The sequence below is a fragment of the Rosa rugosa genome, chromosome 5 (genome assembly GCF_958449725.1).
Source record: "Rosa rugosa chromosome 5, drRosRugo1.1, whole genome shotgun sequence".
Classification (NCBI taxonomy): Eukaryota; Viridiplantae; Streptophyta; class Magnoliopsida; order Rosales; family Rosaceae; genus Rosa; species Rosa rugosa.
Window position 1 is genome coordinate 49,707,563 of NC_084824.1, and position 27,943 is coordinate 49,735,505.

Here is a 27,943-nt window from a genome sequence, read left to right on the forward strand (position 1 = left end):
TTCACCATTCAAGAAGGCTGTTTTAACATCCATTTGGTGCAGCTCCATATCAAAATGAGCCACTAAAGCCATGATTATCCTAAACGAGTCTTTTGTAGAAACTGGAGAAAAAGTCTCAGTAAAATCAATGCCCTCCTTCTGTGTAAAACCCTTGGCAACTAATCTTGCTTTATGTCTCTCTACATTGCCATTTGCATCTCTTTTGGTTTTGAAAACCCATTTACAACCTATAGGTTTCTGATTAGGGTCAGGTTCAACTAATTCCCAAACTGCATTTTGGCTCATGGAATCAATTTCTGCTTCCATTGCTAGCTGCCATTGGTGAGATTCATTACTTTCAATAGCCTGGTTAAATGTAGTTGGATCATTGTCCTCTGCACAGTCCATTTCAATTTCTGCTTCTTGCAGATAAACAATGTAGTCACTATCTTCCCCCCCCATAAGTTGGTTTTCTTGCTCGCTGTGATCTTCTAGGCTGAGGGTTGACAGGGACTTGATCAGTTACAGGCACTACACCAAAAAATGAATCAGACAACACATATCAGACGACATCAAACATTTTAACTGTCGTCTGAAATAATCAGACAACAGCAAAAAAAATTATGTCGTCTGAATTTTTAAATCAGACGACAGTTGTTACATTACTGTTGTGCAATTGTAAATCAGACAATGGTTGTTTTTTTGATGTTGTCTGAATCAATCAATTCAGACAACAGTTATTACATTAAGGTTGTTTAAGGTTGATTAATACAATGGTTGAAAAAAGATGTCGTCTGATTGTTTTTAATCACACAACAGTTATTACTTCTCTATTGTGCAATTGCTATTAATACAATGGTTGAAAAAGATGTTGTCTGATTGTTTTAATTCACACAACAGTTTGTTAGTTATCTGTTGTGTCACTTTCTTTCAGACAATGTACCTGAATTGATGTTGTCTGAGTTTTAGGGTTCAGTATATATGCTAGCTAGTTAACACTTTGCCAAATTTTCAATTTTCATTTCCCTCCATTCCACCCAATTTTACATTTCACATTGACTAGTATTTAAAGGAAAGAACCCTAGCCCATTTGCTCCTTCTTCCTCTCTCGGTCGCACACGCCCCTCTCTCTATCTCTCTCCCCGGCTCCCCCCTTCTTCCTCTCACTATCTCTCTGTCACGCCGGAAAGCTCGACTTCCGACCGTCGACTTTTGGCATTGCCACCACCAAAAGATAGCCTAGGCGATGGAGAAAAAAACCCAGCCACCCCGCCCTCGATCGAGATCGCCGAACCACCGTACACGACCCCTAAAGCTATGCCGTCGCTGTTCCTTAACCCTCTTCAATCTCCGGCCATCTTTTCAACCTAAAACACGGTATGTTTCTCCCAGATCCAACCTCCTCTTCTTCTTCTTCCTCCTCTTGATTCTCTCACTCCCTCCTTTTTCCTCCGTAAATTTCTCTGAATCACTCTCTCTCTTTTTCCTGCGTTTTGTTTAAATTTTCTACGGCCTGTGTGTTTGTGTCTCTGAGTCTGCGACTTAGCTGCTTGTGTGGTTTGATTTTGATGCATGGCTAGATGAATGGGGAACTGAGAGAAATATCTATTTCTATCATTGTTTTGACAGATTGAAAATGAGTATGGACCCATGGAATACGAAATTGGTGCACCAGGTAAAGCCTACACTGACTGGGCAGTTCAAATGGTTGTGGGACTAAACACTAGTTTCCCCTGGGTCCCGTGCAAACAAGATGATGCCCCTGATCCTGTTGTAAGTCCGTCTGACTTTTATCCTTCTTAATCTTTTACTTGTCATGTTTTGGAATCCATTTGCGGATGGCGTTCATGTTATCTTCCGTCTTCTTAGTGGGGTTGCTACTCAATGGTGTGTCTTCTTAATTAGAGATCGTCATGGTAGACATGAATAATGATTCTTATATGTAGAACCAGTCTTCCGTCTTCTTAGTGGGGTTGCTACTTAATGGTGTGTCTTCTTAATTAGAGATCGTCATGGTAGACATGAATAATGATTCTTCATTGCACATGGTTGATCTTTACTCTCTCTCTCTCTCTCTCTCTCTCTCTCTTCTGTTGGTCATATTGTCATTACTTATTTATCTTTTCATGGAGGTTTTGTTTTGTAACGATTGAATGATGGCCAGGTCTTTTTGTTTAATTATGTGCTTGGATTTGTAGTGTTGTAGGTATACATTACTAAAGCCTTTTCTCATATTAGAGATCTGGAGATGCATTTGATTTGTATTTTGTAACCTGATTTGAGAGTCATGTTTGTGGTTAAATTTTTCAGCTATTAAGAACATGTTTTGTCATTTGCCTCAGTGTGGCTTGTTATCTTGGTTCTTTATTTATTTTTTGTTTCATAATGATTTGTTTGTCTCAATAGATTAACGCTTGATATGGCTTCTATATATTGTGACTACTTCTCTCCAAACAAGGCTTATAAACCAAAGATGTGGACTAAAGCCTAGACTGGATGGTAAGTTATTGAGGCTTGTGACCTATAATACGAATAAGTTCGTGTACTAGTTGTAGAACCTACTCGATCGTAAGGTTTAGGTTGATAAATGGCTCATAGGTTTCTTCTGGCTATACTTACTTGGTTTCTGCAGGTTTACTGAGATATATTGGAGGTGCAGTTCCTTACCGACCAGCTGAGGGTTTGGCATTTTCAGTTGCGAAGTTTATACAAAAGGGTGGATCATTCATTAACTATTACATGGTAAGGTTATATTATAGAAGTTACCAAGTTAAATCATATTCCTGAACATCTCAATAAATGTAATTGCATGTTTTTATGATTCCAGTACCATGGAGGAACAAATTTTGGGCAAACTGCTAGCTAGTGGTCTTTTCATCGCTGCTAGTTATGATTACGATGCTCCTATGGATGAATATGGTACGCACAAAGCATTTTCGATGGGATATGTTACCTTGTCATTCATGTATCCTTTGTCTGGCAAATGATCAATCTTTGGACATTGCTTTAGTTGGAAAATCATATCTAATTTGTTTAATGTTAGTCTATCTTATAAGCTTCCCATATCAAGGGCCGTAAAGCTAACCCTCATCATCTCTCTCACATCTTTCTTTACCTTAATTAAAGTAATTAAAGGTCAAATTTTGATGTAGTAATTCTATAAATAACTATTATTTTACTTGAGCATGAAAATTCATCTCTTTCTTTATGCAGGAATGTTGGGGCAACCTAAATGGGGCCATTTGAAAGTAATGTGGTTCTGTTCAAAACTTCATTCTCTCGTTTGTATTTTTCCAGCTAGAACAACTGAGTAGCAACTTTAGATTCCAATTGTCTTAACGATAGCATTTCTTTTACTTGTATATAAGTTGTTCTTTTAAATGTTATGTAATCTGTGCCTAGTTTGAAATGCAAATTATGTATCTGAATTGTTTATTATCTGTTTTGGCAGAGAGAGAGGCATTCAATGCTAGAAGGTGATGGAACAAATGGAAAGCTTCCTTTGAAACCTATTATATACTTCCAAGAGTACCAAGTCCTCTCTCTCTCTCTCTCTCTCTCTTCCTTCCATTGTCAAACTTCATATCACTAAACAAGTTTGCATCTTGCAGGGCAAATGGTTGAGTTCTTGTCTTGATACTTTAAAGATCAACATGGAATTCCTTCAGTGTTGTATATTTCCTCGCTGTACTTTCAGCATGCCAGATGCTGTCTATTGTGCCATGTTTGTGCACACTCTTCATTCCCTTGGGACACCATTTTTTAACACAGTCAACCACATGGATGTTCTTATATGTAGAACCTTACAGTCTATGATATGCTGCTGCACTGAATCTGAAGTTGGTAGATTGGGGAAGTTTCTCTGTGAGACCTTGAAAATTGCTTACTATTGGAAGGTGATAATTTATTTCTTTTCATTCTTGCGCATTAATCTTACGAGTTATGTGTCATATAAAAGGGTCTTTTGATAGTATTTGAAACTCTCGTATATTCTTTTCCCATTTTTGATTGGATTTATGGTATCATGCTTCTTTAACAGAGTGAATAATCTATTTATGAGCGCGAGTGTGGAAACATGCCAGGATTTGCTGTCTACTATATGTTTCCAGATAGCCAGCGGGTCCGATATGGCCAGTTAATTTGTCAAGGTGAGTTCATGGGCATCTCTTTATTTAATGTTAACTTGCACTAAGCTTGCAGTACCAATCTCATAAATAAATAACTAATCATGGCCAGTTCATGTACTATGAAACCAATGAGGCTGTGAATGCACAACTTACCAGAAATGTTGTGCAACTAAGTTGGAGTTTTGCCGCAACTCAAATTTTCTCGATCTTTGCATGCTTTAGACTTAAATTATTACAATACGAGAAATGTTATTTGCACACACTCAACTCATTGTATTAACTTATCACTTTATGTGGCAGTAGATTTGAGTAATGTTCATATGCTTTTACCCAATTAGTCAATGCTCTACTTCATTTCTCATGTTTGTTTATTTATTATATTAGGCTTAAATTTTTAGTATACATCACGTGACCTAGTATTTTTCATCTTACTGCAGATACAAGGATGCTAGTAAGACTTCATTCAAGTCCTCAACTTGGTTAGTATATGATGCAAGACTACCCAAAAATTTGGGAAGATCAGAGATGCTCAAGCTTCAATCAAATTTTGTACAAGTACTTTCACTTTTTGTTAGACTAGTCTGTAGCACTTAAATGCAGATATGAAACTATCTAAACAATGGATATGTTAATTCCTGTGTTGGGATGAAATAGTTTTTGGAATTAATGAATGCGTTTCTGGAATCAGTGGATGTGTTGTTTTTATTGTGCAGAATGTATGTTTTTATCTTCTATAGTGCGCTGACGATTCAATACCAACAGCAAACCATTGTCTAATAAATGAACATAACAAAAAGAGAAACAAAAAACTGTTGTGTGAACCATCCATCTACAATAGTTTTCAAACCTAATCAATTGTCCAACTAGATATAACACAACAAAAAATTAAAATAATTTGTTGTCTGAAGTTAAGGAAAACCACAGAGAATAGGAAAGCTATTATTGTATGACTTGATTTCAGACAACAGTTTATTAGAAGATGTTATATTATGAAACAATGATATACAATGGCTACACGCTTATTCTATCGTCTTTTTTGAATTCAATCAATAGTAAACAGCTAGTCAGATGATGTACAACCTTCATTCAGACAACAGTTTATTTACAAGCCAATGTTTTCTGATTGTTCTTCACAAGTTTCTCTCTTCTAGCATATGTTGTCTGAAATTGATTTGCACAAGAGTTAAGATACTCATCGCTGTTGTTCTTTCTGGTGTTCAGACAATAGTCATGTAAGTCGTTGCTGTTGTGCAAAATTTCCTCAGACGACAGTTACCTCCTATTGTCTGATTCACCCATCAGACGGCATTGAGATAGACAACAGCAACGTGCCTTATCAGACGACAGTGAAAAACTGTCGTCTGATTCATTTTTTGGTGTAGTGAGGGTCAGTTACTTGACCAGTGACAGTTACTTGGTTAGTTACTTGACCAGTGACATGGTCAGTTACTTGTCCAGCGACAGTTACTTGGTCAGTGACTTGACCAGTGACAGGTACTTGACCAGTTACATGGTCAGTTACATGACCAGGTACAGTTACTTGGTCAGTTACATGGTCAGTGACATGACCGGTTAATTGATCAGGGATAGTTACGTGGTCAGTTACTCGACCAGTGACTCGATCAGTTACATCTTGTTCTAAAGGCAATACAACACTTATATTCTCATCCGACACAATTTCCTCAAAATCTGAGGTTAAATCCTCAAGGTTTGTATTGTGAACTTTTTCACTTAAAAACTTTACTTGATGTGTTTCAAAAATTCTAGGTGAATGATGAGCAGAATATAATTTATAGCCTTTAGATTTATCTGGATAACCTATAAAATAGCAACTAACTGTCTTAGGATCAAGTTTATTCAAGCTTGGATTATAAATCCTAGCTTCTGCATGACATCCCCAAACATGGCAGTGATGAAGACTAGGTTTTCTGCCACACCAAAGCTCAAAAGCAGTCTTTTCTATAGCCTTACTAGGGGTCCTGTTGCAAATATAATTTGCAGTTTTTAAAGCCTCACCCCACAGAAATTTAGGCAAACCTGTTGTACACATCATACATCTAACCATGTTCAAAAGAGTCCTATTCTTTCTCTCTGCAACACCATTCTGTTGTGGGTTATAGGGTGTTGTATATTGAGCTTTAATTCCATTGTCTTGCAAAAACAAGGCAAATGGACCCTTTTGTTGGCCGGATTCAGTGTACTTGCCATAGAACTCACCCCCTCTATCTGATCTTACTGTTTTGATTTTCTTTTCTAGTTGATTTTCTACCTCAGACTTAAAGATTTGAAAAGCTTTCAATGCTTGTGCCTTTTCTGAAAGTAGATAAACATAACTGTATCTAGAAAAATCATCAATGAATGTGATAAAATACACATTCCCACAGATAGTTTGATGCCTAAATGGTCCACATATATCAGTGTGTATGAGTTCTAATAAATTTTGGCTTCTATATGCAGTCTTCTTTCTAGTATTAGTTATTTTTCCCTTAAAGCATTCAACACAGTCTGTTAGATCAGAAAAATCAAGTTCATTTAGGATGTTGTTTTTCACCAAAATTTTCAGTCTCTCTTTTGAAACATGGCCGAGTCTTCTATGCCATAAAAATGCAGACTTTTCATTTAGTTTGGTTCTTTTAACACCTGTTAAAGTGCTAGTACTGTTGGTGTTATTTTCAACAAGTAAAATTTCTTGTTGAGCCATTGAACAATTTAACTGTAAATAATCATTCATAATAACACCAGAACCAATTTGAACAGAATTTCTAGAAATAAGAATTCCATTACTATCCATAACAAGTCGACAACCAGATTTTACTAAAAGAGAAACTGAAACCAAATTCCTTCTCATGGAAGGTACATAAAAAACATTTTCCAGAACTAATAATTTTCCTAATCCTAAATCGAGCTTTAAGGTTCCAATAGCCTTGACTGCCACTCTCATGCCATTGCCTACACACAGGTTCACTTCATCACTTTTTGGGATTCTCCTCCTTATGAATCCCTGCAGAGAATTAGTAATATGAATAGGTGAGCCTGAATCTATCCACCAAGACTGTGGTTCAACATTTATAAGATTAATTTCTAAGGAAAAAACTATATTAGAAAAAATCTTACCCTTTTTGGCTAACCAATTCTTATAGCCAGTGCAGTCCTTTTTCATGTGTCCTACTCTTTTGCAAAAGTAGCACTTGAACCTGAATGGCCTGTTTTCCTTGGCCACTGCAGCTGTTGAACTCTTAGTTATGGCTTTGGTAGACTTGAGCTTATTCTGGGGCTTTTTCCTTTTAGGCTTCTCAATGAGGTTAATGGTTGTAGCAGGTTCCTTTTCTTCCTTGATCCTAGATTCCTCATCCACACAGATGGATATAAGTTCATCTAGAGTCCAGTTTCCCTTTTGAGAGTTGTAACTGGTCCTAAGATGACTAAAACTGTTAGGCAAGGAATGTAGTGCATAATGCACTACTTGCTCATCCCTAACCCCCATTAAGAGTTCCCTGAGTCTGCCATTTATATTGATCATCTTCATAATATGCTCTCTAACTACCCCTGAACCCATGTACTTCAAATCATGAAACTCCTTGATTAGCCTAGCTGCTTCTGCCTTTTCACTTTCTTTAAACTTAGCACCTATGAGTTCCAGAAAATCTGATGCTAGCTCAGGCTCTTCTATACTTCCCCTGACAGTCTTAGACATAGATGTTCTGATGAGGTTCTTAGCCATTCTATTGGATCTATGCCACTTCTTGTAAAGGTCAGTATCTTTCTTGGTGCTCTTTTCATTTAACTCTTCAGGCTTATCCTCAGTAAAGCAGTAGTCTATGTTCTCATGCATTCCCATATAATTTTCCACAGAGTCTAGCCAAGCTCTATAGTTGGTTCCAGTTAACATCAAGACACTGTTCAAGTTCATGTAAGAGTTACCTAAGGAGCAAAACAAAAATTCGAGTGAGTTCTCAGTTTGTAAAGAAAATATGTTTAAGTTTTCTGTGTTTTATTTAGCTTTAAGTAACCAAAACAAGAACATACAGAAAACCTAAACAACCATACTTGCATTCATGTCAGTCCATAACAAAAACAATATTAAGCATCACTTTTGAGCAGAAACTTAATATCCTGGAGTTCTTTATCAATATGCCATGTTCAATGAAAACAAGTTATCCAAAGATAATGCTAATCTGTACTAAGATAATGCTATCACCTGATATTAGCATTATCCTGGAGTTCTTCCATTGCGTCCCTTCTTTCTTGAGCAATTAAGGTGTCATCTTTCAACACTCTTGCATTTACACACTTTAACAAAATGGGGTGGTTGAACGTAAGCATCGTCACATTCTTAATGTGGCACGTGCATTGAGGTTTCAAGAAAAATTACCTCTAATTTTTTGGGCGGAATGTGTTTTAACTGTTGTTTATCTCATCAATAGATTACCTACTCCATTGTTGGCAGGAAAATCACCTCATGAACTCCTTTACAATTGTTCTCCCACTTTTGATCATCTTCGTGTTTTTAGATGTCTTTGTTATGCCTCAGTCATCAGTCCCATGCAAAAGTTTGATTAACGGGCTACACGGTGTGTCTTTGTTAGGTATCCTTTTGGTTGTAAGGGTTATCATCTTTATGATATTACATCCAAACAGTTTTTTATCAGCTGTGATGTTGTTTTTCATGAAATGGTCTTTCCATTTTCTACTCAAGATGGTAACACCAAGCCTGATTTGCCCGTGCTTCCGCTTCCACAACTAGATACACCACATGTCCCACTTTTTCCTGTGCCAAGATCTAACACTGAGTCTCCCTCAACCCCTTCAAGACCAGTGTCTCCACAAGCTCCTCTTTTACTTGGACATGAACTAGAACCAGAACCAGTTCCTTTGCCATCAGTGTCTGAACATTCCATTCCCCAAACTTCTCTTTCATCTGTTTCCATAAATCAGTTGACACGTACTCGACAATTTCCTATTTGGCATAAGATTTATCACATATCCAAGGCCACGCCACACACTCAAGTTCCATTATCTGACTCGGAACCCAAACCTGTCAAACGTACGTCACCTTCGTATCGCTCTTTCTTAGCTGTCATTTCAAAACATACAGAACCTACTACCTTTGCATAAGCTGAACACGATCCTCGTTGGCAAGAAGCCATGGTTGCTAAACTTGAGGGTTTAGAGAAAAATAACACATGGACTTTGGTTCCTTTACCAGCTGGTCAACGACACATTGGATGCAATTGGGTTTATAAGATTAAATACAATGCTGATGGCACCATTGAACGTTACAAAGCACGTCTTATGGCCAAGGGTTATACACAAGTTGAGGGTGTGGATTATGTTGAAACATTTTCTCTCACTGCCAAGCTCACCACATTCCGATGCCTTATAGCTATTGCTGCTTCTCGTCACTGGTCTCTCCATCAACTTGACCTCCAAAATGCCTTCCTTCATGGAGATCTTGACGAGGTGGTCTATATGGCTCCTCCTCCTAGATTTCACAGACATGGGGAGAACTTAGTGTGTCGGCTCAATAAATTTTATGGTCTCAAACAAGCTTCTCGTAATTGGTTCTCAAAGTTCTCTAGTGCTACACGAAGTGCAGGCTTTTAGCAGTCCAAGGTTGATTATTATTTATTCACAAAGGTGTATAACAATTCTTTTAGGTGGTGTTTGTTACACAGGATTGGACTGGATTGGACATTCTTATCTAGTCTAATCCCAGTTATCCCATGTTTGGCAGCAAGGGGACTCTTTTTAATGAGACTCCACAGTCCCAAAAACCACCCCGACACCGTCTACCACAAACCCACCAAAAATCATGGGATTGTGGAAGCCCCACTCACTCGATCTACTCTTCGTCTCTTCCCTTCCGTTCGTCGTTCTCTCATCATTCTCAACCTGCAATTCAACCTCAACCCACAAAAGCTGCCATTAAAACCAACAAATTTCAACGACCCAGATCCCCTAATCATCAACTTTAGCCAATTCAACAACCACAACAACCACAAATTGAAGAAAAAGCAATGAAATTTTCAAAATCTAACATTTAAGAAGTTCTGGGTTGCGATCAGTAAACCTGGTAGTGAAGGTGGTGGTGGGTTGGTGCTTCTGTGCTTCGATTCAGAGACTCGTGAGGTTTCTGAGAGAAAAAAGCCAGCAGACTTGCTTTGGTTCTCTTGCTGGGTTTGTTTTTCTCTTGCTGTTTCTTGGAAACCAATCACCCCCAGACGAATAAGAAGTCGGCCCACTTGGACAGCTTTGGTTCTTCTGCCGTTTTCCCTCTTCACGGATTGTGGAGCTTTGCTGGTGTTGAAGGTTTTGCAGGTTCTATATTTAATCCCGCTGGCACCAAACATTGGTCAAGGGACTCTATAGCATAGCCTGGCCTGAAGAGTGGAGGACTCTAAAAGAAATTAAGCCGGGGTAACACAATCCCCCCTAACAAACATGGCCTTAGTGCACTTTTGATTTATGTTGATGATATTCAGCTCAATGGAAATGACCCGAAGGAAATTCAAGCTCTCAAGTCATTCCTCAATAAATATTTTCGTATTAAAGATCTTGGTGATCTAAAATATTTTTTGGGAATAGAAGCTTCAAGGTCAAAGAAAGGCATCTTCATTTCTCAACGAAAGTATGGCATGGAAATTCTTAAAGACGCAGGTGTTACAGGTGAACGGCTAGAAAAGTTTCCTATGGAACAACATTTGAAACTTACACCTACAAATGGAGAGGTACTCAATGATCCTACAAGATACAGAAGACTCGTTGGTAGGTTCATTTATCTGACAGTGACAAGACCTGACATTGTTTATGTTGTTCATACTCTGAGTCAATTCATGCATCAGCCAAGAAAACCTCATTTAGAAGCAGCCTTGCGTGTCCTCAGGTTCAAGGGAACACCAGGTCAAGGTCTTTTCTTTTCTGCTGATAATAGTAATCTTACTTTGAGAGCTTATTGTGACTCATATTGGGCAAGTTGTCCAACTACTAGAAAATCTACCTCGGGTTATTGTGTATTTTTGGAAAATTCTTTGATTTCTTGGAAGTCTAAGAAACACCCAATGTTGCACGTTCATTAGCAGAAGCCGAGTACCGTGCCATGGCAGTTACTGGCCAAGAATTGACATGGTTGCGTTATATTTTGAAGGATTTAAAGATTGTCCATACAAGACCTGCAAAGTTATTCTGTGACAACCAAGCCGCTCTTCATATAGCAAGAAATCCGGTGTTTCACAAGCGAACAAAACATAACAATCTGATGTAGGATTGAGGCTTTAGTAGATCCTGGCATATACTCTAATAGCAATGGATGAAAGTAACTCAAACCAAGCAAACAATGGGTATGATTCTGTGAAAAAAAACACAAGTGGGGGAGAAACATAATTAGAGGTTCAGATCTAAGACATCACTATTACCAAATATAATTAGGATCTTGTACCAAAAAACAAATGAATGGTGTAGACAATGAGCTTGAATTCAACCAGAAAACCATATCAAGCTCATAACTGATGATCACTACTCTAATGATCTTGATGGCACTGTGTTATACCGGTAGACATGTTTGAACAAGAAGTCAAATAATTCATACTTCTTAAAGTTATTGGACCTTATCCTAAGTGCCAGTCCAAGTACGTTAATCGATTTTCTAGATCTTTCACCCCTGCATTGTCTGTGCTCAATGTGATCATACACATTAAACTGATCCTAGTCTTGCTAGGAAATCATTGGTGGTCTTTGGAGCCTTACTAAAATAGTAGCCTGTGATACTTTTTCTGGTCCTCAAAATAAGTCGTGATTGTTGCTTCTTACTGAACCCACTAAAGAGAATGAGAAAAACATTAGGTGTTTGGGGTATAAGAACAAGAAGCTGTGATTTAGGAAAGAATGGGCTAGGTTCCTTCTCTAGGCAACTATTTATGGAAAAAGCAAATTGATCTGCAAAGACCCTTTGACAAGAGTAATAAGGTGTTAAGGAGGTTACTCATACCAACCGACACAAGAACAGAGAAGACCCACTATAACTAGCCAATTAAGCAATAATACTGTGGTGTCACTACACCAAAAACTGCATCACACGACGGTGAAAAAACGTCGTCTGATTTGAAGACTCACCGTCGTCTATCTCGATGTTGTCTGATGAAAAATCAGACGACGGTGAATTCACCGTTGTATGATACAAAGTCAGTCGACGTATATTTCTTAACACCGTTGTCCAAGAACTCGACAGATGACGGACGCACCCATGCGCAGCACTTCACACAACAGAATTTGCTTTTATGCCGTTGTGGGTTGAATTTTCATACAACGGTTTTTTAGTTTAGCTGTTGTGTGATTAAAAGTAAGACAACTGTGTTCTAGTATTTTCTGTTGTATGAGCTTAAAACTAGACGACGTTACTTATTGAAATCCGTTGTGTGATAGCTATGAATGAGTTAAACTAGACGACGTTACTTATTGAAATCCATTGTGTGATAGCTATCAATGCGTTGTATGAATACCCAGAATTTTTTTGTTCAGACAACGTTGGTTGACATTTCTGAAAATCTATTGTATGATTACTGCAAACATCCATTCTCTGAATTGATTTGTGCATTAATTTGGTCCATTTTACCCAATGAACAGTGAATATATATATCAAGCAATCCATCATAATATCTAACATTCTGTACATAAAACTGCAAAAGGCAGTATTTCCCAAACAAAATTACATGTCCAAATTTCAAGCCAACAATAAAAGAAGAAAAGCAATCCTAACTAGCTACACATGAATCAAAAATTGATATAATATCTTTTCACTTAAACAAAACCTTCATGTGTCACTTTACCAAGCATCTTGTGCACTATATTCTTATTTGCATCACCTCCAAGCTTGTTGTGAAGCTTCACAAGTTAGCACATATTGCAGCACCAGAAGGAATGTTCCTATTTATTTGTGATGTTGAGTAGAACAAATGTGAATGGTTCTTCTAGGATTTGGATATTGGAGTGCGAAGAACTGTTTCCTCTATATCTACATCTTCACCATTCAAAATCCTGCACAAGGTTTCCCATCACTTATCAAATACTAAATTACCAATACATGTCATAATAATTCGATGTCGATAGATAAGTCAGACTGGTGATTGTATCAGCTAAGATAGAGGTACATTTGAACATTATACACATGTAATTAATGAGACAAATAAGCAAATCGTAATCTACCAATGAGACTAAGCAGCTTAAATGATAGAGCAAACTTGAAATGCACAGGAGCATAAGTTTGAAAAAGTACATGAGTATTGCTCATGCTGACTTCACTATCAATCCAATCAATCAAAGTTTCGATTGATCTCTGGTATGCAGTTTAACCTGAAAAAGTCAAATTAACAAATTAATAATAAGCCTCTAGTTGTGAAGGGTACCAGTTGATGCCGGATGGTTTGTAATCAAAAGCATATTTAAATGTTGTAGCAGCTGCACCATATATCCCAGAGAAAATTGCAAACAATTGACTAACAAGTTAGGTATCTTTCAATATTTTCTTATGATAAAGATATGAAACCAATATACTGAAATGAATTGGCTGATAAGTGGATTACCTTGTGAACCCACTCAAACTGCCCGAGCTATAATAGATCCAGGGTTTGTCATAGCGTTTCCGCAAATGCTACGAAAAGTTCAACATCCATAGCGTTTTGAAGCGCTATTGTATAGAATAAGAATAATAAGAATAAAATAAAACTACTCTATTACTTCTCTAAAACAGCTTCAAAACTTTTGATGTTGAGTCACTTCGCCACTTATCTGGGAGTGAACCAGCAATGCAGTAAGTATATCTTGTACATTGACGAAACACCACAGTACTTAAGTAATTGCTGAATGAGAACAAAACACAATCCACAGTTACTAAGCAAGCAAATCCTAAACATAGCCAAAGCTAAAGATGCTTTGCTGAAGCTTCAAAGTTTCTAAGCAAATATAGAAACAAAAACCGAACAAGAAACAAATATATACATGAACAAATTTCATTACCTCAACTCCCCCACCATTTCAAACCTTGAGCTTGCTCAAAGTCTGTTAAATAACCTTGAACTCATCGTCACTATAAGATCTTGGAGGCATACAACAAGCTAAATTCTGCAATACACAACTGGCACCCTTAGTCAGAAGTCACAGCATTGATTAGACGTGATCTATTAGGAAAGGAACTGAAAGCAACCTTTGAAATTTCAGAACTGATTCCAATTTCATTTTCTCTATGCCTTCCCTACAAATATACATCCACATCATATATAAATACATGACAATATAAGCTAATAATTACCAAAGGCTTATTTCTCTACTGTATCTCTTATTTTCTCCACTTTCTCCTTTTTAATTACAACAAATAAAACATAACAAAAATCAAAGAATTATATCCAACTTAAAAGGTATCGCAATTGTGTGAACACGCATTCCAATATCTGCTTAGGTACTTAAACTCATTCAACAAAGTTTCAAGAATACCATTGCCTTCCTGGTCATAAAGCACTATAATTGAAAAGCTTCAAACGAAACTGTGAACTCCATAGTATATTGAATAAAAGAACTAGTTTAAAAACTTTGACCTGACTGCTTGATAACCTGAGGGGCTACTAGGTCTCAACCCATTTTGGGATCAATACCTGCACTGAAATGCATGTTTAAGATGAATAAGACATTATAAATCAAAAAGTTCAACTTGGGCTTTACCAATTATAGTAGAGGACCATAGTTGGTTTGTATCTGGAGCAATTATATATATACACAAAGAAACTAATACTACAGGGGAATGAACTTCAACCACAAGGAGCTAATAGAAAAAAATATACGGATCAGCAGATAGATAAATAAGAGCTACAATGAAAATAGTTCCATAGGACAAAACCAAGATTACCCAACCTGTGAAAGGTTATGCTATTCCGTTGTTCTTGTTTGTTGAATGCAATTCCGTAGATGCCAACTAAAAGAAAGACAAAAATGATCTCATAAGCTAGCATTAGTTTTGCTCAATTTTAATGCCCATCAGTGTTAAAGCAAGTATGAGATATTTTTTTATATGAAAAAGTGTGAAAATATTCCACCATTGTTTCCTGGCCTTCAATTATATATTTGATCTATATATTATACAAATACCAAGGCTCTCAGCAAAAAAGTTTGGGATGCAGTATAAAGTATTTCTACTATATAATTTGAAGCATAGGTTCACCAACAATACATGAACAATGACTTGTGCATGTATGATGGAAAGTTGCGAATTGGTCAGCCACTGCCATAGGAGAAAAGTAAAACTGCAGATTTTTAGTTGAATATTACCTCTGTTCTGACAAGGTAGCTACTTTGTTATCCAAGTCTAAATGAACTTGTTAGGAATAAAGTTTCAGCTCAAAAGCTTCATAATAGTATTGCTATAACACAGTGTGAGTCATATTCAGAAGCAATGGTCAATTATTAATATGGGCAACTATATATAATGAAAGGAAAAGGCGAAAGTGAGTGAATTAGTACCTCTACACCATCTTCAAGAACAAAAACCATACCATATCTAAGGATAGATGTATGTTAATGCTCAAAGTCTGGCGGTAGCCAAACCTCGGTTTAACGCGGGTCCAGTGGGCGGACCGCTACTCCGTATGCTTGGTGTTCCTTGCTGGCTGCCAAATGAAAGACAGGGCGTCAGAGGGAGACCGCGTTGGGCGGTCTTCACTTCTCCGATGCCTAAGTCAGTTGATATATAGGCAGCACAATAATGAATGAGTAGTTAATGCGTAATAATGAAGAGAGAAGAGAGGACCTTTTATAGGTGAGGAGAGGTCTGATCTTCTCTTTGTTTTCGATGTGGGACTGATGTGCTTCAGTTCCCAGTTTCAGTAGCTTCTGATGCCGTCTTGGCAGAGTGCGTGGCGGCGCGTCAGCGGTGATCCTGGGGAACTCTTGTGCTCAGGCCGTGGCCCGCCTGGCTGCCTATCCGTGGGTTACTCCTTTGACGGTAGTTGGTATCTCTGGCGGTACGATGAGTGTGGCTGATTATAGCTAATTATGCTTTGCAAACGTACATGTAGGTACAAGTCCCCCAAGTCCCCAGTCAAGGAGGGCAATCTTGGTTGGGGAGTTGATCGGCGGTTTGAAGCGTTTTCTTCCGCTAGACTTTTGCAAAAGCATAATTAGCGTCAGTGCGTTGTCAACCATGGATATTACTGAGCAAACGCTTTATACCCTTTCGGGTGGGCCCCTACTAGGCCCCCCAGGGAGTCCCCCACTCCCCTGCTAAGATGGACCTCCGGATGGTCGCAAAATTTGTTTGGTGAGGGGGAGCTGCACGGAGCAGAGGGTGTTGGGTAGCGAACCCAATCTTTAGTACCCGAGTGACGGGGGTCAACGTACCTGATCAGGGCCGTCGTAGACTGTTGACTAGTCCCCGTGTCCCGTAGGGACAATCTGACTGTAACGCCGCGTGGCGGTCATTTGTCAGAATGAGGCGTAGCCTCGGGATCCGCCGCTGGCGGGAGTCCCCCCGCTGGTTTATAGCAGTAAACAGCGTCCAGTGGACGTGCTTGGCGTTACTTTATTGATCGGTACCGCGCTGAAGAAAGTACGCGACTTGCCAGATAAAAGGGGTTTCCGCTAGAGGTGTGTAGCGGAAGGCGCCCCGTTTGTATGATGACAAGGGAGAAGTGCCGCTGTTGGGAGACTTCGTGAATAAGGGCTAGTGAAAAGTTCCGCTGGCGGGGTTCCTCCCAGCGGAGACAGTCACGTGTAGGAGACAAGTGAGAAGTTCCGCTAGCGGGGTTTCGCTCAGCGGAGACCGTCACTGGGAGAAGACAAGTGAGAAGTTCCGCTGGCGGGGTCAGCGGAGACCGTCACTGGGAGAAGACAAGTGAGAAGTTCCGCTGGCGGGGTTTCGCTCAGCGGAGACCATCACTTGGAGAAGACAAGTGAGAAGTTCCGCTGGCGGGGTTTCGCTCAGCGGAGACCATCACTTGGAGAAGAGCGTACTTGTGATTGCTTCCGTGATACGCCTCGTCTGACGGCGGTTGACACGTGGCCAATAACTAGAGGGTTAGCGTGTGGAGATGCGTCTCCTCAGTCCGGCCGTCTTCTCGTCATTAATGCCAGTAATGATGGATTTCGTAACCGAGGCGACGCCTCGGTTAACCCGGAGGGTTAATGCGAGCAGGGGACACGTGTACGGCTGGGGTGTGATGTCGTTTTCTAGCGGACGGCCCAGAAGCCTCTGATGTTGACATAAAAGGGGGGGAACGCATCGAGAAGGGACCTCACAAAATCCATTCGAAGCTTAGTCATCTTCAAGCTCTGTCCATCCCAGATTGCAGAGAGAGAGTGCCGCGCGTTGGTGGAGTTCTCGTGGTCGGAGAGACGAAAACTTCCGTCGTCGGGGCACAGCGAGCATCAGTACGCCGGAGTGTTCACGACTGAGGTTAGTGTTCTGGTTATCCTTTTTGTCGGTTTCGTGTTTTTGTCTATTTATGGGTTTGGTGTTTGTTTCTGGGATTGGTGTGTGAACTGGGTTTGTTGATGTTCGTCGGGGGTGTAAGATGAGATTTGGGGGTAGGTTATGGTGTTTGACAGAGAGTTGTCTGTTAGGGTTTTACTAGATGGTTGAATCTGGGTTGAAGGGGTTTGTTCATATTTTGGTTTTTTCTGGGTAGCTGTTCGTGGTGTTTCTGTGCTATACCTGATATAGGGATAGGTTAGATCCTTCTGTGGGCTAACTGATTTGGGTTTTAGGGTTTGGGATGGCCACGGTCATAGAGATCTCGAGCAGTGAGGACTCCGGGTCTGACGTGTCAATCAGTGCGGCGGATAGGGCTTTTATTGACTCGTTGCGTCCGTCTGCCCGTGCAGGAACCTCACTGCCAGATCCGCTAGAAATCGAGCCGCTACAAACCATACCCTGGGAAGTTGTCATGGGCCGTACGTCGCGTCCGGAGAGTTCTAGGGCGGGTGAGAATGCTGCTGCGCGGGATAGGGATGAGGAGCGGCTAGCAAGTAATAGTGCCGCCAGTGGTTCCGCTGACGGGGGAAACGTGTCGGGGGAGGAAACAGAGTCGGCGTGGGTTCTCCAGGATGGGACCCCCGTTGACGAGGCGGGAGGGCGGATGACTGCCGCTGCTGTCAACCGGATGAAGCGGATATATCGGCTGCCGGGAGTGGTGAGACTTCGTCAACCGACGGCGGACGAGAAGGCCTCAATTCTTCCAGCGGGGTTCGCCGCTGTTCACGAGGCAATATTCCGCCAAGGAGTGACATTGCCGCTTGTACCCAACCTTCAGATCTTGGTGTGCGAGTTCGGCGTTGCCTTTGGGCAGATCTGTCCCAACATGTGGCGGTTGATGCTGGCGATGAACTCCTTGTGGCGGCTATCCGGGTGCGAGGGGCCGACGGTGGCGGAGGTTTTGCACTTCTACGAACTGGTGTACGTTAATCGCCAAGGCTGCAGAGGGCAAGTAAATTTGAGCCGCCGGCAGGGAGCGCCCAAGCTGATAGAGAAGTTGAGGGATTCGATGTCCTACTGGCGGGGGACGTTTTGCGTGGCCATGACAGGGTGGGAGTACCAGTCGGGGTCGAACGAGGGGGAACCGACGTTTAGGATTAAGTCGGAGTTTCAACCAATCCGAGGTTGTCCGTCGATCTCCGCTGAACATAGTTGGCGGTTTACCGTATACGTATTTCAACTGTTGTACTGACGCCTTGTTTCTTGTTTTGTAGCGGGACTGCGTTATAACCTGACGCGTGAGGAAGAGTGCCGTATTGCGCGCATCAAAGGCTGTTGGAAGAATCGCAATTTGCTGGACTTCCGTCTCCTCACCGGCTGGGAGCTGTTGGTCGATCAGCAGCTAACGCGCGCTATTGGTAAGAGATCTCCGCCACATTGTATCTCTTGGTAACTTGGTTAAAGCTAACGGATGTTTGCATGTTCTCAGATACTCCGCCAGGCAACAAAGCGAGCCGTGACGCCTTTGACAGAGCCATGGACCGTGCGGAGATAGACAACTTCTTGGAGGCGATGTACGCGTCAGGGGAGGTGGCCCAAAGAACAGTTGTGAACCCGGAGACTCTGGAGGTGAGTGCATCCGAGGTTCCGGTGGTGCTGCCCATGCCGCACCACTCCCACCTAGGGGCCGACGGTCTGCCCAGCGTGCAGGGGGATGGGAATGCGGGCGGGGGAAAAAAGGGGTCCTCTACCGTGCCGCAGAAGGAAAGAGTAGTTGCCACTCGACGTGGGCCACAGAAAGAAAGAGTTGTGGTGCCGGCGGGGGCTGCCGCTACTGCGGTGGGGAGACAACCGCCGAAGGGGTCCAGGGCTGCGCCCGCTGGAGATACACGGGGGATCCTGCGGAAGCGGCGCCAGTGTGACTCGGCCGGGGAGGAGGATGATGATGAGACCCTTGAGGTCCACAGGCAGAAGAAGGGCCGACAAGACCCGTCGAAGGCCCCTGTGACGGCCGAGAGAGAGATGCCCGTGAGCGATCTGGACTCTTTCGCCGCCTTCACCGAGTTCATGACCGACAGCGAGCGGGAGTTTCTCTATCACCTGTGCGAGCGGTTGGGGTTCGGCGGTCTGGCAGGGATGACGCGGCCAACGGCGATCGAGCGGTCGCCCTTTAGCTCAGCCTTTGGGCACCTGGCGGTTGGGCTGAACGAAATGTTCTTGGCGGCGTCCAAGCAACCCCGAATTGAGGGACAGCTCCGGGAGGAGGTTAAGAGGCTTGAGAGGGAGCTGGTGGATGCCAAGGACAGGCTGGCGGAGGTGGAGCGACGCCTGATGAAGGCGGATTGTGATGCTGCGGACGCTCGAGGCAAGCTAGACGTGGCCGTCCAGCGGGACATAGAACGAAATGATCAAGTCTCCAAGCTGGAGCAAGACATGGCCTTGCTGCGAGAGCGTGTGGCCGCCAAGGAGAAGAAAATTGATATCCTGCAGTGGGAGTCTGCCGCCAGGCAAGGGGAAGTGAAGAGACTGGAGGGTGAGGTGATCCGGCTGAGGGACGATGGAAGCCGAGTCGCCGCCGCCGCTGTGGAGAAATTCAAGCAGTCGGCGGAATATAAGAACGCGATGAATGAATCGGCGAAGGCTGGCGCCCTAGCGAACGTCGAGATGCTGCAAGCGAAGGGTGCCATTGACTGGGCCAAGGCGTCCCTTCCCAAGGCGCCGCAAGCAAAAAATGTAGCGCCGACGAAGAAACCCCCGCCAGTACCCAGTCCCCCAGCAGGAGGTGGCAGCTCAGGCAGTGGGTATCATACTCCGGCAGATGGGACCATAGAGACGCCAAGTCCTACCGCTCGAGGGACTGACCAAACAAGCTGCGTACAGCCGCCGCAGTCCGAAGTAGGCGATGCCGGGGCCAACCCCTGAGATGCCGGACGTGCCCTGTTTTGATTGTGTAGCCGCTGAGGCTGAAAATATATGTATTTTTTTTTTTTTTTTGAATGTAAGGAACATTTTTAGGTGGGGAGTCCCAGCCCTGAATATATGAAGTGGAATTTTTGACGTTTGTGTGATGACATGTCTATACCGCTAGAGTTTTGACTTGGGATTTTCTTTTGCAATCAATGAAATATTAAAGGAATTAAGATTGGTCCAAGTGCACAACGTAGCGGACGTGGTCCGCTGACGATTGCTGGCGTTGCCAGCTGCCCTCAGTGCTAGACTTGGTAACAATGGTTTGAATAATTCCTCGTTTCATTGATAACTGACTGGTCAGTGTTAACAAAAGTGGGGATGTACCCGTTGGCTAGCTTCCCTTAGCTAAATATTGAACAAAAATTTAGCTAAGTCAAGATGCTCCTGGGTAGCGACATGACTATTTGTAGTAATACCGAAGGTGTTCGGTATTCCAAGGGTGGGTCGTAGTGACGCCATCCTTGTCCATTAAGTAGAAGGTGCCTGGGCTAACGACTTCTACTATTTTGTATGGACCTTCCCAAGTTGGGCGGAGTTTTGTTGGCGGTGGAATGACTTCCTTCATTACCCAGTCCCCCAGTTGGAGGTTCCGGGCCTTGACTCTGGCGTTGTAGAAACGCGAAACTCGTTGCTTGTTTTGCAGGTTTTGCAAATGGGCCTTGTGTCGTTTTTCCTCTAGGAGGTCCAAGTCCAGGTTGATGCCATCGCCGTTGGTCTCTGGGTGGTAGCACTCGACCCGAGCGGTGGGTTGAGTTACCTCGACAGGCAGAACGGCCTCAGTTCCGAACGTCATACAAAAGGGGGTTTCACCAGTGGCGGAGGATGGAGTCGTCCTGATGGCCCATAGCACTTCCGGAAGCTTTTCCGCCCACAAGCCCTTGGCGGTGTCGAGCTTCTTTTTTAGCAGCTTCTTGATTATCTTGTTTGCCGCTTCGACCTGGCCGTTGGTTTGGGGGTGAGCGACAGATGCGAAGCTCATCTTGGTGCCCAGATTGGCGGTGAATGAAATGAGCTCCTCATTGTTGAACTGTGTGCCGTTGTCTGTAATGATTGTGTGTGGGACACCATAGCGGCAGTAAATGTTTTTCCAGAGGAAGTGAATGACTTTGGCGGTTGTGATGGCCGTCAGTGGCTCTGCCTCTATCCACTTGCTGTTGTAGTCGATAGCAACAATGATGTACTTGAACTGTCCTTTGGCGGTTGGGAATTTTCCCATCAAATCGAGGCCCCATGTAGAGTGAACCCATGGACCGATGATGATTGAAAGTGGTTCCGCCGGCGCATGTGGGAGATCAGCGAACTGCTGGCATTTGTGGCAAGATCTTGACACCTGCCCGGCGTCCTCACCAAGCGTAGGCCAAAAGTAGCCCTGTCGCATTGTGCGATTGGCCAGGGATCTGGCGCCCGAGTGGTTTCCGCACTCCCCGCCGTGGATTCCTGCCAATACGACCTTTCCTTCCTCCGGGGTTAGACAGCGGAGGTTGGGGTGAGTGAACCCCTGGCGGTAAAGCTTGCCATTCTGGATATTGTAGCGGGTTGCTCTCCGCTGAATTTGGCATGCCTTGACCTTATCCTCTGGTAATGTGCCGCTGCGCTTGTATGCAGTGATCTCGTCCATCCAGCTGGGGTTGATTTCAATGTTGAAGATCTCTGCTAGGGTCTTTGTGATGCTTGGCTTGTCAAGGCATTCCACCTTTGTGTCCGCTGGACTTTGATGCGGCTGGGCGGTTGCCAGTCTCGCCAGTGAATCAGCCTTGGCGTTCTTTTCCCTGGGGATTTGTGTGATGGTGTGAAAGTTGAACTTTTTTAGCAACGTTTTGACGTATCCCAAGTATGCCGCTAACTGCTGGTCCTTGGCCTGGAAGCTGTCGTTGACCTGGTTAACGACTAATTGAGAGTCGCTGAATATGTTGACGCTGTCAGCCCCTGAGTCAATGGCGAGGAGCAGACCGGCGATAAGTGCCTCGTACTCCGCCACATTGTTTGAAGCTTTGAAGTTGAATTTCAACGCGTACTCCGCTTTCAGTCCCCCGGGTCCTGTTAAGATGACTCCGGCGCCGCTGGCTTTGGCGCTGGCGGACCCGTCCACATGTAGGTTCCATTCTGACTGGAGGGGACTCTCCTCCCCAACGGTTACCACTTCCGCTCCGGGCAATATCTCCATACCGGGTTCAGGTTGTCGTTCGGTGAGTTCAGCGATGAAGTCCGCCACTGCCTGGCCCTTCATGGCGGTTCTTGGTTTGTATTCTATGTCGAACTCGCTGAGCTCGATGGCCCACTTGCTGAGGCGCCCCGAGTGTTCAGGGTTCTGCATTACTTGCCTCAGCGGTTGATTGGTTAACACATGGATCGTGTGGGCCTGGAAGTATTGGCGGAGGCGCCTGGCGGCAACGATAAGTGCAAGGGCCAGTTGCTCCAAGGGAGGATACCTTGTTTCTGCTCCGTTCATGCCTTTGCCGGCGTAGAAAACTGGGAGCTCATCTTGGCCTTCCCTTCTGACAATTGCGCAACTTACCGCCGAAGTGGATACCGCTAGGTATATGAATAGGGTTTCTCCTTGGACAGGGACAGAGAGGAGAGGGACTGACGCCAAGTATTCCTTCAGGCCCTGGAACGCCGCCTGACATTCTGGATTCCAGTCGATGACCTTCTTGTGCGTTGTTTTGAGTTTGAAGAATGGGGCACACTTATCAGTGAGTCGAGAGATGAATCGAGAAAGGGCGGTTAACTTGCCCTGGAGGCACTGGACGTGTACCTTATACTCGGGGTCCGCCAGGTCAAGGATGGCCTGGACCTTGTCTGGGTTAGCCTCGATGCCCCGCTCGCTGACAATGTATCCCAGGAATTTGCTAGCGGTGACTGCAAAGAAACATTTTTCCGGGTTGAGGCGCATACCATAGGCCAAGAGAATGGTTACTATGATCCTGAGGTTTGCCACATGTCCGCCGGCCTTTATGCTCTTAACTAGCATGTCGTCCACGTAGACCTCGATGATTTTTCCCAGATGCTCTGCGAACATGGCGTTCATTAACCGCTGGAAAGTGGCACCGGCGTTCTTCAGACCGAAAGGCATGACATTGTAGCAGTAGAGGCCTTTGTCGGTGGTGAAGGTTGTGCATTCCTGGTCGCTGGGGTGCATTTTGATCTGATTGTATCCGGAGAAAGCGTCCATCATGCTGAGGAGCTCGTGTCCGGCGGTTGAATCAACCAACTGATCGATACGGGGTAGCGGGAAACTATCCTTTGGGCATGCCTTGTTGAGGTTTTTGAAGTCAACACACATCCGCCACTTGCCGCTGGGCTTTTTGACCATTACTAAATTTGAGATCCACTGGGGATAGATGACTTGGCGGATGAATCCAATGTCCTGGAGTTTGGCGACCTCTTCTCCGATTGCCCGGTATTTTTCCTCATCAAAGGCCCTCCGCTTCTGCTTGATGGGATAAAAAGAGGGTTTGATGGTCAGTTTATGAGTGATAATCTCAGGGGAGATACCTGGCATGTCCGCGTAGGACCATGCAAAGACGGAGGTGTTATGACGTAGGAATTGAATGAGTTCTGCCTCTACTTCTGGGTCTAGTTGGGCGCCTATGCGGACTTTCCGCTCAGGGTGCTCGTCCGAGACGCAGACAACTTTCAAGGATGTGTCCGGGTTGACCGGCTCCTTCCTTACATACTTCTCCTCCTCATCCCTAGGGTCCTCGAAGATATTTGGTGGTGGTGCCTGGTTTCCCACTGTCAGGACATCATGGCGGTGTGCTGACCGTGCCATAGTCGTTGAATAACACTCGCGTGCCAACTGCTGGCTTCCCCTCACACTGCCCGTGCCGTTAGGTGTGGGGAACTTCATAAGAAGCATGTATCCGGCGATAATGCACTTAAGCTTGTTGAGCGCCGGTCGTCCGAGGATGGCATTATATGAGCTGAGACAATCAACGATTATGAATTCTGTATGTACCTCCGCCATACATGGACTAGCGCCAATAGTCAACCGCATATAGTCAGAGCCGAGCGGCTGTGTGACGTCACCAGAGAAGCTGAGCAGTGGCTCATGGTCCTCGAGCAACTTGTTATTCCGCTTGAGATGGCTGTAGCAACCGTTAAAGATGACGTTGATAGCGGACCCGCTATCTATCAATATTCTCCCCACTGAGAACCTACCAAGAATGGCATCGACCAAGAAGGGGTCATCATGGGGTAGGTGCACCCCGCGCTCCTCCTCCTCAGAGAATGTAATAGGTTCCCAACCCACCTTTGGGACTTTGGCGGATCTCTCGTAACGGATATGGCAGACCTCCTTTGGGTGATTAATGCGTGCATAACGCTTCCTGGCTCTGTGAGACAAGCCCGTGATTGGAGCACCGCCGTCGATTGTGTTAATGCGGCCCAACGTCTCTACGTTGGCGATCACGGGTGGCGGTTGGCGCACCTTGAACTGTTCCATCTTGCCTTCACGGTACAAGGTCTCAATTGCCGTCTTCAGTGCGTTGCAGCTGCTGGTATTGTGGCCGCTGTCTTCATGGTATTTGCACCATCTGCCGGTGTTTTTAGGTTTGCCCGTCCTTGGGTATTTTGCTGGAGGAGGTGGCGGGATTTGATCCTTGCACTGATTGTATATTTCCTCGTACGAGGTTGTGAGGACCGTGAATACTGCATACCGTTGAGAAGACTCCGTTTGTCTGTTGCGGTTATCTTCCTGGGTTGGGCGGTTGCCCTTGTGGTATTGATCCTTCTGCCGCTAGCTCTAGTGGTGGCCCTGTGGCCATTCCCTCTTCTTGTCAGTTGGCGATGCGGCGGGTGTTTTATTAACGGTCTCATGCCTGGGGGTGGGCAGTGTTGCCTTTGTTGGCGTTGCCGGTGGCGGTGGAACTTCTCCATATGTGATGAACTCCGCCTGGGCATGAATGACCGCCTCACTCATGATATGGTCATATGCCGCGTTTGGATGATTGTAGTTGAGGTGATAGAGGAACGGCCCCTTGAGGAGTCCTTGCTTGAAGGCCGCCGATGCCATCGATTTGTCCAGATCGCGGCACTGAGATGCTGCCGCTCGCCACCTTGTGACGAATGCCTTTAGCGATTCGTTCTCTCCCTGCTTGACGCTGAACAGCTGACTCGTGTTATGATGTCCGGCGGACAATAAGATGAACCGGGAGAGGAAGGTATGTGATAGCGCGTTGAATGAATTAATGGATCCTGGCGGACATTCGAAGAACCAATTCATTGCCTCTCCGTCCAGTGTTTCGCTGAACAAGTGGCACAGAGTGGGGTCGTCAAATCCCTTGTTGTTGGTGACCTTCTTGAAGGTGTCCATGTGGACGAAGGGGTCGGTTGTACCGCTGTAATGCGACATCTTTGGAGTTTTTGCGTACGCAGGCCTGATAGCTTGTAGGATTGCAGTGGTGAAGGGCCCTGGTCTGGACGTAAAAAGTGGACTTTGAGTTGGCGGCGTGGCGCCCGACTCCGCCCGGACCAACCTTTGTTCCAACTGTTGCATCCTCTCCAGAATTTGGGCTGTTGCGTCGCCGGCGGGTCCGGCGTATGTACTCCGCTGGGTCTGCCTACGCCTTGGCGCAGGCAGATCGCCCTCAGTTCTTGCCCTAATTTTCGAGCGGTTGGTGCGTGGTACCGACTCTGCCTCCTGCTCCAACATGAGTTGTGGAATGGGCGGTGGTCCCATCCCCAGTAGTTCAGGGGGATCCAGCGGGACCTGCATCTGCACGACCGGTTCTGGTCCCAATGTACCAGCGTTGGGATGACTACGCCTTGTGCTATGCGAATGCTCGCTCTGTGCCGGGTTGGCGGTTCTTTCCAACGTCCTCTTCAGGTTATCAAAACGCGACATCAGCGTAGCCACCTGCTTTTGGGCCTCGGTCTTCTCTCTGCGCTCCTCTTCACGCTCTCTATTTGCCTTGTGAAGGTCTGCCAGTGCCAGCTCGTACATGGCGGCGAGGTCCTGGCCTGGTGGGCGGCTGCTGCTTGGATTCGTCTCACCGCCGGGGTTAGTTGGGGTGTTGAATAGTGCGCGGTTAACACCTACCGCTGGATTGGATGTTTGGGGGATGGCGGATTGGTCTGCCTGCTCACCGGCGTTTCCCCCGCTACCGCTAGTCATGGTAGTTGTGATGGGATGACCTTTTGTTCAAGGGTTCCCACAGACGGCGCCAATGTTAATGCTCAAAGTCTGGCGGTAGCCAAACCTCGGTTTAACGCGGGTCCAGTGGGCGGACCGCTACTCCGTATGCTTGGTGTTCCTTGCTGGCTGCCAAATGAAAGATAGGGCGTCAGAGGGAGACCGCGTTGGGCGGTCTTCACTTCTCCGATGCCTAAGTCAGTTGATATATAGGCAGCACAATAATGAATGAGTAGTTAATGCGTAATAATGAAGAGAGAAGAGAGGACCTTTTATAGGTGAGGAGAGGTCTGATCTTCTCTTTGTTTTCGATGTGGGACTGATGTGCTTCAGTTCCCAGTTTCAGTAGCTTCTGATGCCGTCTTGGCAGAGTGCGTGGCGGCGCGTCAGCGGTGATCCTGGGGAACTCTTGTGCTCAGGCCGTGGCCCGCCTGGCTGCCTATCCGTGGGTTACTCCTTTGACGGTAGTTGGTATCTCTGGCGGTACGATGAGTGTGGCTGATTATAGCTAATTATGCTTTGCAAACGTACATGTAGGTACAATGTATTACCATCATACAGATCTGCAGATTGTTGTCAAGTAAAACAAGTAATTAACTAAAAGCATTAATCTTAGAACCATTACGGAAAACCCAGATCCAAGTTCATGTAATCTAATCTTTGATTTCATTTTTTGAACCAAATTTAATAAAATTTCATGGGAGAGAAATACATCTTTTTCACTTTTGAGTCATCAAAGATTGAAATAGAAAGAAGAAAAGGGATATATAGGGAGAACCGATTTTGATGCAGGTGACGGGAAGGTCGACACACAATTGAGAATGACGCCTATGGTGCTAGCTGTGACGCTGTTGCCCAACCCATTCACTACACCTCCTGTCACCAAAATGGAGACACGAAATTGCAGAGATTAGAAATAGCCCCAAATCTATTTCTGAAACTTTGATTCATCCAGCAAGCCCTAGAATTATATCACATTACCAAAATGAAGTATATGATGTGAGAGAAGGGGGAATAAATATAGAAGAGAATGGAGAATGGCTACCTGGGGAAGAGATGATCGAATTCGAAGAGTTGCTGGGATTTTCTATCGAGAGAGAGAGAGAGAGTTTTTTCTTTGGCGGCCTAGTCTGTGATGAGGTTTTTTGATAAAGGCTCCAACCTCAACTTAAAAATTGAACTCCGCGCTCTTTCATTTTTTGTTGCCCGCTCGCGGTTTCCGTGGATGATCAATTTTAAGTCAGACAGACAACGTATAGATACGTTTACGTTGTCTGATTTGTT

The 27,943-nt window shown here is 44.3% G+C and overlaps 1 protein-coding gene, 1 long non-coding RNA gene and 1 pseudogene across 2 annotated transcripts; 2 read left to right on the forward strand and 1 right to left on the reverse strand.

Annotated features, from left to right (window-relative positions):
* Positions 1 to 1,629: 1,629 nt before the first annotated feature.
* On the forward strand, positions 1,630 to 4,027 carry LOC133711818 (beta-galactosidase 1-like; annotated as a pseudogene).
* A 10,348-nt stretch (positions 4,028 to 14,375) lies between these two features.
* LOC133712146 (uncharacterized) lies at positions 14,376 to 27,796 on the reverse strand. Its single transcript, XR_009847193.1, has 4 exons — positions 27,705 to 27,796; positions 27,438 to 27,535; positions 15,003 to 15,063; positions 14,376 to 14,746 (listed from the first exon to the last, which is right to left on the reverse strand). It is a non-coding gene; the product is annotated as an uncharacterized LOC133712146 (long non-coding RNA).
* Positions 18,546 to 27,256, forward strand: LOC133708975 (uncharacterized). The gene is made up of 4 exons (XM_062134568.1): positions 18,546 to 18,740; positions 18,831 to 18,974; positions 19,046 to 19,515; positions 27,197 to 27,256. The coding sequence occupies exons 1-4, from the start codon at positions 18,626 to 18,628 to the stop codon at positions 27,254 to 27,256; spliced, it is 789 nt and encodes a 262-aa protein (XP_061990552.1). The 5' UTR covers positions 18,546 to 18,625.
* Positions 27,797 to 27,943: the final 147 nt, after the last annotated feature.

Bases quoted from the DNA above. Each gene is read 5' to 3' on its own strand.
- LOC133708975 (XM_062134568.1), top strand. From the start codon at position 18,626: ATGTCCTACTGGCGGGGGACGTTTTGCGTGGCCATGACAGGGTGGGAG. The intron at 18,975-19,045 runs GTAAGAGATCTC...GCATGTTCTCAG, and splicing joins GCAGCTAACGCGCGCTATTG to ATACTCCGCCAGGCAACAAA. The intron at 19,516-27,196 runs GTCCACAGGCAG...ACGTACATGTAG, and splicing joins ATGATGATGAGACCCTTGAG to GTACAATGTATTACCATCAT.